At 36.7% G+C, this 7,880-nt stretch overlaps 1 protein-coding gene across 2 annotated transcripts in view; it reads left to right on the top strand.

The window, feature by feature from the left end:
* RBM27 (RNA binding motif protein 27) overlaps positions 1-7,880 on the top strand; it is an 88,589-nt gene that overhangs the window by 65,022 nt on the left and 15,687 nt on the right. For both annotated transcript variants that reach the window (XM_032250338.1, XM_032250339.1), the window contains 3 exons: positions 610-906; positions 3,170-3,310; positions 7,436-7,555. In XM_032250338.1, the coding sequence (XP_032106229.1) occupies positions 610-906; positions 3,170-3,310; positions 7,436-7,555 (558 nt within the window). The remainder of the gene's footprint in view (positions 1-609; positions 907-3,169; positions 3,311-7,435; positions 7,556-7,880) is intronic.

The following is a 7,880-nucleotide window of genomic DNA, read 5'->3' as shown; positions in this document are numbered from 1 at the left end:
CTTCCCCTTCCTTCCTTCCTTCCCTTCCTTCTTCCTTCCTTCCTTTCTTAAAAAAAAAAAAAAAAAAAGAAAAAAAAATATGATCATTCCAATTGTTTCTTTTTCTAAGTTTTTTCTAAGTTAGTACTCTTTATGACATTTAGAAAAACTTAGATGGCTTAACATAGGTAGATATATTAATCTGCTTGAGCTACTATAACAAATACCATAGACTGATAGACCATGTGACTTAACTCGCAGTTTTGGAGGCTGGGAAGTCCAAGATGAAGGTGCTGGATGATTCATTTCCTAAGGAGGGCTCTCTTTCTGGCTTGCAGATGGTTGGTTTCTTACCACGTACTCACATGACAGACCAAGAGAAAGAGGGGATCGGGGCTGAACTCTTTCTCTTCTTTTAAGGCCACCAATACTGTTCATTAGGGTCCACCCTTGTGACCTCATTTAACATTAATTACATCCTAAAAGCTCTGTCTCCAAGTACAGTCATGTTGGAGTTTAGGGTTTCAACATGTGTGTTTTGGGGAAAACATTCATTACATAGCAATGGGTCATAATTTACTTAACTATTTTCTGTTGGGAATTTATGTTGTTTCTTTTATTTTCTTCAAGGTTGCTTTTAAGGGTGATCCAGAAGCAGCCCTAATCCAATATCTTACCAACGAAGAGGCCAGGAAAGCCATTTCTAGCACAGAAGCAGTTCTAAACAACCGATTCATTCGAGTCTTGTGGCATAGGGAAAATAACGAGCAATCAACATTACAGTCCTCAGCACAGCTGCTCCTGCAACAACAGCAAACACTTAGTCACCTCTCACAGCAGCACCATCACCTGCCACAGCATCTTCATCAGCAGCAGGTGCTGGTGGCCCAGTCTGCTCCTTCAACAGTGCATGGAGGTATCCAGAAGGTAATCTGGTTCACTGGGAATTAAAGGTCCTTTCTTTCAACCCTCTAGATCAGTATTTTTCAATTCCTGGTCCTTGGGTCTTCTATGTAAGAGCTACTTATAATTTGGACTGCAGACCAGCAGCATCTGATCCCCTGGGAACTTACTAGGAATGCAGATTCTTGGAGAAGAATTACAGATTCTTGAGCCATACTCCATCCTACTGAATCAGAATCCCTGTGCGTAAGGGCCCAAGGATTTGTGTTTTAACAAGCTTTCCAGGTGATTCTTAAATACCCTAAAGTTTGAGAAGTGGTATTTTACATCAGAATCACTTACCTGGGTGCAAATTCCTGGGCTTCACTTTCTCAAACTTCTGTAGAGTCAGTCTGTAGATATGGGCCCTATAATGTACATGTTTAAGAAGTCCTCAAGTTATTGTTATGCACACTAAAGTATAATAAACGCCTACCACTGAGCAATTCTGAATGTAGAGCTATTTATTTTTGTATTAGAACCAGTCTTTTTTGTATCTACCCATATGTCCCCCTTTTTCCCATCTAAAAAAGTAAACGTTTCTTCTAAAAATGGGAATAGAAGCTCCAAAAGAATTAGAATTTTGCCTATTGTGTCCATTCTATCCCTAGTGCCTAAAACAGTGTTCAGTACATATTGCTCAAAATATATTTGATTGAATAGATGAAGGAAGGAAAGAAGAAAAGAACAAACTATCACACATCAGAGCCATTCAGATATTGACCTAGATAATCTTTTGCTTAGATTAAATGCATTCATATATTTTTTAAAGTATTCACTACAGTACATGGTGTCAACTCCATGTATTGTCCTGCTCATAAGCATCTAAATTTTCTTTTAGTTATGTTTGTATCCCACTTCATGTAAGGGCCCAGAAGTGAATGCTTCCCCTAGATGTTGGATAAATAGTGTAGAAACGAGTTGATACCATCACCTTCATGGTGATCATTAGACATATTATGTTAATGCAGCTCAAGATTGTATTATGTTTTTTTTTTTTTGAGACAGAGTTTCGCTCTTGTTACCCAGGCTGGAGTGCAATGGCGCGACCTCGGCTCACCGCAACCTCCGCCTCCCGGGTTCAGGCAATTCTCCTGCCTCAGCTTCCTGAGTAGCTGGGATTACAGGCACGTGCCACCATGCCCAGCTAATTTTTTGTATTTTTAGTAGAGATGGGGTTTCACCATGTTGACCAGGATGGTCTCGATCTCTTGACCTCGTGATCCACCCGCCTCGGCCTCCCAAAGTGCTGGGATTACAGGCTTGAGCCACCGCGCCCGGCTTGTATTATGTTTTTGAGGTGATCGTTTCAGTTATTCTTATTGTCGCTGTCAGTTAAGACCTAATTCTTTTATTCTGTTTTTTTTTGAGTCAGTCTTGCTTTATCGTTGTTCAGGCCGGAGTGCAGTGCTGTGGTCTTGGCTCACTGTTGCAACCTTTGCCTCCTGGGTTCAAGTGATTTTCCTGCCTCAGCCTCCCAAGTAGCTGCGACTACAGGCACATGCCACCACGTCTGCCCAATTTTTGTATTTTTAATCGAGACGGGTCTTCTCCATGTTGGCCAGGCTGGTCTTGAACTCCTGGTGTCAGGTGATCCGCCTGCCTTGGAATTATACGCATGAGCTACTGCGCCCAAGACCCTCTGATTTTTTTTTTTTTTTTTTTTGAGATGGAGTCTCGCTCTGTCATCAGACTGGAGTGTTGTGGCGTGATTTTGGCTCACTGCTACCTCTGACTCCCTAGTTCAAGCGATTCTCCTGCCTCAGTCTTTCAAGTAGCTGGGATTACAGGCAGTTGCCGCCACACCCAGCTAACTTTTGTATTTTTAGTAGAGACAGGTTTCATCATGTTGGCCAGGATGGTCTCGACCTCCTGACCTTGTAATTCGCCTACCTCGGCCTATAAAAGTGCTGGGATTACAGATGTGAGCCACTGTGCCCAGCCAAGACCCTCTAATTCTTTCAGAACATTACATACTGGAGGAAACATTAAAAAATAATCGCTATTTTGTGTGTAGGTGCATTCATTTTATTGTGGTATGTTTTAAACATCCAAAAAAGTATGAAAAATCTATCAATCATTTGTATATTCACCATTGCATTTAAAAAATAAAATTTTATGGATAATTGAAGCACCTTCCTATTCTCATTTTCTTATCTTCTTCCCTAGGGTAATTATCTTAAATATATATTATTCCTAGGCATGTTTTCAAACTTTGGCTACTTAAGTGTTTGTTTTTTATTTGCAGATGATGAGCAAACCACAGACATCAGGTGCATATGTTCTCAACAAAGTTCCTGTTAAACATCGTCTTGGACATGCAGGTGGTAACCAGAGTGATGCGTCACATTTGTTGAATCAGTCTGGTGGTGCTGGGGAAGATTGCCAGGTATGCATTTTTGTGAGCTTCAAATATATTTAGAATCATTCAATGAATTAACAAATAAATTTGTTATCATCCAAACAATGAAGAAAATTGTGACAGCTAATCTAAGTGTGGCAGGTATGCCTGTCTAACTCCCTTGTTTCAGTTAGAAATTTGCTAGTGAAACCTTTTTCCTATTCAAAGTTAAGTAGGAGGCTGGGCACAGTGGCTCATGCCTGTAATCCAGCACTCTGGGAGGCTGAGGTGGGCGGATAACTTGAGGTCAGGAGTTTGAGACCAGCCTGGTCAAAATGTTGAAACTCCATCTCTACTAAAAATACAAAAAAATTAGCTGGGTGTGGTGGTGGGCACTTGTAATCCCAGCTATTTGAGGCTAGGCATGAGAATCACTTGAACTTGGCAGGCAGACGTTGCAGTGAGCCAAGATTGCACCATTGTACTCCAGCCTGAGTGACAGCAAGACTCTGTTTAAAAAAAAAAACCAAAAACAAAGTTAAGTAGGAATTTGAGAATTTTAGATATTTATTAATAGATAAGTATCTTTATTAGTTCATTTCTTTAATTTCATCTAAAAAAGAAAAGAGAATAAAACTGCAAAAGAAAAGCAGCAATGCCAGGCAATCCCCCAAAATACTGTATAGCCTCTATAACTGAAAAAACCTGATACTGACTCGTGAATAGACAAACTAGTGGAACAGAATAGAAAATCTAGAAATAGACTCAATTGCAAATAGGAGGTTATTATATAATAACAAAGTGTCCCAGATCAGTGGGGAAGTTATAGACATGTTGATAACTTCCAGATTGGGATAACTGGATAGCCAATAGGGAAAAGATAAAATAAGATCCAATCCATTTTTTAAAAAATTATATCATAAACCAGTATAAATTCCAAATGGATCTGAAATTTAGATGCTGATGGAAACACTAAATGATACAATCCTCATGAGAGGAAATTTGGCAGTACAGTTTCTGACAAAATTATGTATATGCATTACTAATCTAGTAATCTTCCTTCTAATGATCTATGTCAAAGGTACACTAGCCAAAATATGGATAGACGTATGTGCAAGGCTAGTAATTGTATGTTCTTTATAATAGCAGAAGACTAGAAACAACCCAAATTCCCATCTGTAGGGGACTGGTTACTGGAAATGTAGTATATCTACACAGTAAATATACAACTATATAAAGAATGAATAATATTTTTGTAGGTACTGTGGAGTGATTATCAAAATATATTAAGTAAAACAAAATGGAAGAAAAAATATATAGTTGACTACTGCTGGTGTGAAAAAGTAGAGGCACTGAACAGAGAGAAGTATTTGCTTATAACAGAAAAAAACAAGATAATTTGTATTTAAATCCTGTGGTTATGGCAAGTATAGAAGAAGCTAGATGACTTTTGATTATGTCTTGTTTTATGGATTTGACTTGGAACATGTAAATAAGTTCTGAATATAATTATAAAATTAAATGAAATAGAAAAAGTGAAAAGAAAAAAGTAAAGAGAAAAGTGAAACATATGAACTAGCATATCTGTATTGAGTGCTTTGAAACAGTGATTTGGACCATGTATTCCTAATTTGATACACCCTGAGGACAAAAAACAATTTAAAAAAAGCTCTTTCTGATCATATCGTTGGCAATGTTGATATTCCGAAACCCATCGGTGAACATTGTAGGATAAATCAAATGAGGAATTAAGCTGATGTTATTGACCACTGAGATTTTCAGTGTGGTTGAAGACAGGTGGAAGATAGATAAGATTAAGTAAATACCCTGTAGTCCAGCATTTGAATAGAAAGGATCAGCATAAACTCAGGTTGTATTTTATCTTAAAGAAAAAAAAAGGCAACAAAATAATCCCAAAACATATCCCAATTCTAGTCACTGAAAAGGTATAGGAACAATGACCAGCCCAGTCACTGAGCATCCCTAGCACTCAAAGGGACCAGGGGTCCTTGAAGAAATGGTTGTCTCCAGACCTGAGACTGGCAGTTTTGCAGATGAGCCTAGAATATGGTGTCAAACCAGAAAGTGAGGAGGGTGTCAAAGATTACTAGAGTCCTGTCAAAGAGAAAAACAAATCTGATCAGGGTTCTAGGTCTACCCACTAATTTAAAAGAAATCTGGGGGACAGAGGAACATCTTCAAGGGTATCACAGAATCCTGTGGGGAGTAGTACTGGATGAGTGACCTCGTTTCTTCAACGATTTGCAACAAAAAGCCAGAGATGGAGAGGGAAACTATGAAGTAAAGCAGACTTTAAAGAGATAAAACAAGTTGCACTTACATGGACCTTAGTAGTAGATCCCATTTCAGATGGTGGAAAATTGTTTAGAAAATTATAAGCTGGAACTGGAGAAGTGAATATTTAATATTAAAGAAGTACTACTGCCTTTTAAATAGATGTTGTGATAATATTGTGGTTATATTGAAAAATGAGTCCTTGTTTTTTAGAGATATAATTGAAATATTACAAATGATAGGATATTTAGGATAAGAATGTAGTTAGTTGGGGATATAAATGAAAGAAGGTTTATGTTGCTGCTTGATACCTTTTTTTTTTGTCTGTTTCAAAAATTCCATCATTTTTTTAAAAAAGTGATTAAAGATTTTCAAGTCAGGTAGCTCTGACTGACTTGACCTGCCTCTTATAAGCTGTTGCTAATTTTTATGTTAGTTTTATGTTAATAAGAATGCGCAAAGAGAAATGTGTAGCCCATAAATAGTGCTCAAGAAATTGTAGTTGTTGCCATTTAAAAAAAAAAATTTTTTTTTATTCAGCTGTCAATTCCATGTTGGTACCATTTTAATAAAATAAATGATAACATGAACATAAGCTATACAGGGTTCTTACAGTACATGCAGGATTTTCCTGTGTAAACTAGTTTAAGTTTGATAATAATTAAGTGTTGTAGTGATTGAGAGAAGTCTTACATTTGGATATATTATTTATATAATTGAATTCTCCATGGATTTCTTAATATTATTTTCTATATCTTTTATATTATTTAAGGTTAAAGAGTTTTTTAAAGTCAGGTGCTCCATATCCAGAGTAACTATTCCAGTAAGAAAATTAAAAAAAAAAAAAAAAAAAAGACAGATGCAATGGCTCACACCTCTAATCCCAGCACTTTGGAAGCCTGAAGTGGAAGGATTGCCTGGCCCTAAGAGTTTGAAACCAGCCTGGGTAACATAGAGAGACCCTGTCTCTACAAAAAAGAAAAAAAAACAGCCAGTCTTGGTGGCTCACACCTATAGTCCCAGCTACTCAGGAAGCTGAGGTGGGACTGAGCCCAAGAGATTGAGGCTGCAGCAAGGCGTGGTTGCACTACCACACACTAGCCTGGGCAGCAGAGTAAGACCCTGTCGGGGGAAAAAAAAAGGAAGAAAGAAAAAAATTTAAAAAAAGAATGTAGCTTAATTCTTAGAAGGATTTTTCAGTTATTGGGAACAGGGTTTTTTATTGGCACTTCACTTATGAAAAACAGCTTATGACATACCCTGCAGCCAGGTACTACCCACCTATAGCCAAACAAGTTCAATTTATTATTCAGTGAGGGGTATACACAATGAAACTGTGGTTGCCAGAAATACTTATTTTAGGATTTGGGCTAAGTTAGATTTAGAAGGATTTAAGGAAATAGGCATAGACCTATTCTGTGATAGGATATCTTACTAAATCTTACCTGGAATGAGGCTAAAACAGTAAGTGGTAAAGAAGCAGCAGTCATTCCCAGGATAAACGGATGTTTCGTCATTTTATGGTTTGGATAGCATTCATGTTTTTGTCTCTTTTCAGTCATGATTAGGGTGTGGTCATGATAATCGTTTGTCTTGATCTGTTAATGGTCACAAGAGCAGCTTTGTCCGATGTTGATATTTTGTGAAATTGTGTTTAACATGAGGGCACTAAGGGTGTTTTATCTTTTGGGTGACAAATTTATGCATAAAGAACTAGATTTGATAATGAAGTTTTTAAATGTAAAAAGAAAATTTAACTCCTAAGAAGAGTAGATATACATGATCCTTTCTAAAAAATTATTCTAAGCATTTCTAAGATATAATTTAATTATATTTATGTTTGCCTTTTTTTTTTTTTTTTTTTTTTAAATTTTTTAGATATTTTCAACTCCAGGCCATCCAAAAATGATTTACAGCTCCTCAAACTTAAAGACACCTTCAAAGCTCTGTTCAGGGTCTAAATCTCATGATGTTCAAGAAGTTCTTAAAAAAAAACAGGTAACAGTCTTGATTCTTCCTGCCTTAAAGAAGAAAAGATGTGTTGAATTGTTAAGTGGTTACGATATCACCTTTAAATCGGTTCATGTTGTTACAGCACGGCATCATAATGCTTATTTAGCTTCTTCTGTATTTAATGTCCACTTGGAAAAAAAAATGAAAAAAAGATGAACATACAGAAAAAATGTTTCATAATTGCCATTCAGAATTTTTTTTTAACTACTCACACTATTATTCCCCCCAATTATAGTGTTTATTTTCTTTTTTAATCTCAAAGTAGATAATGATTCATATAAAATAGAACATTTTTGTAGTTAATATGATT

This window comes from Sapajus apella, unplaced genomic scaffold, assembly GCF_009761245.1.
Source record: "Sapajus apella isolate SASKATOON/1434 unplaced genomic scaffold, GSC_monkey_1.0 scaffold71, whole genome shotgun sequence".
Classification (NCBI taxonomy): Eukaryota; Metazoa; Chordata; class Mammalia; order Primates; family Cebidae; genus Sapajus; species Sapajus apella.
This window is presented reverse-complemented; position numbering and strand designations above follow the sequence as displayed.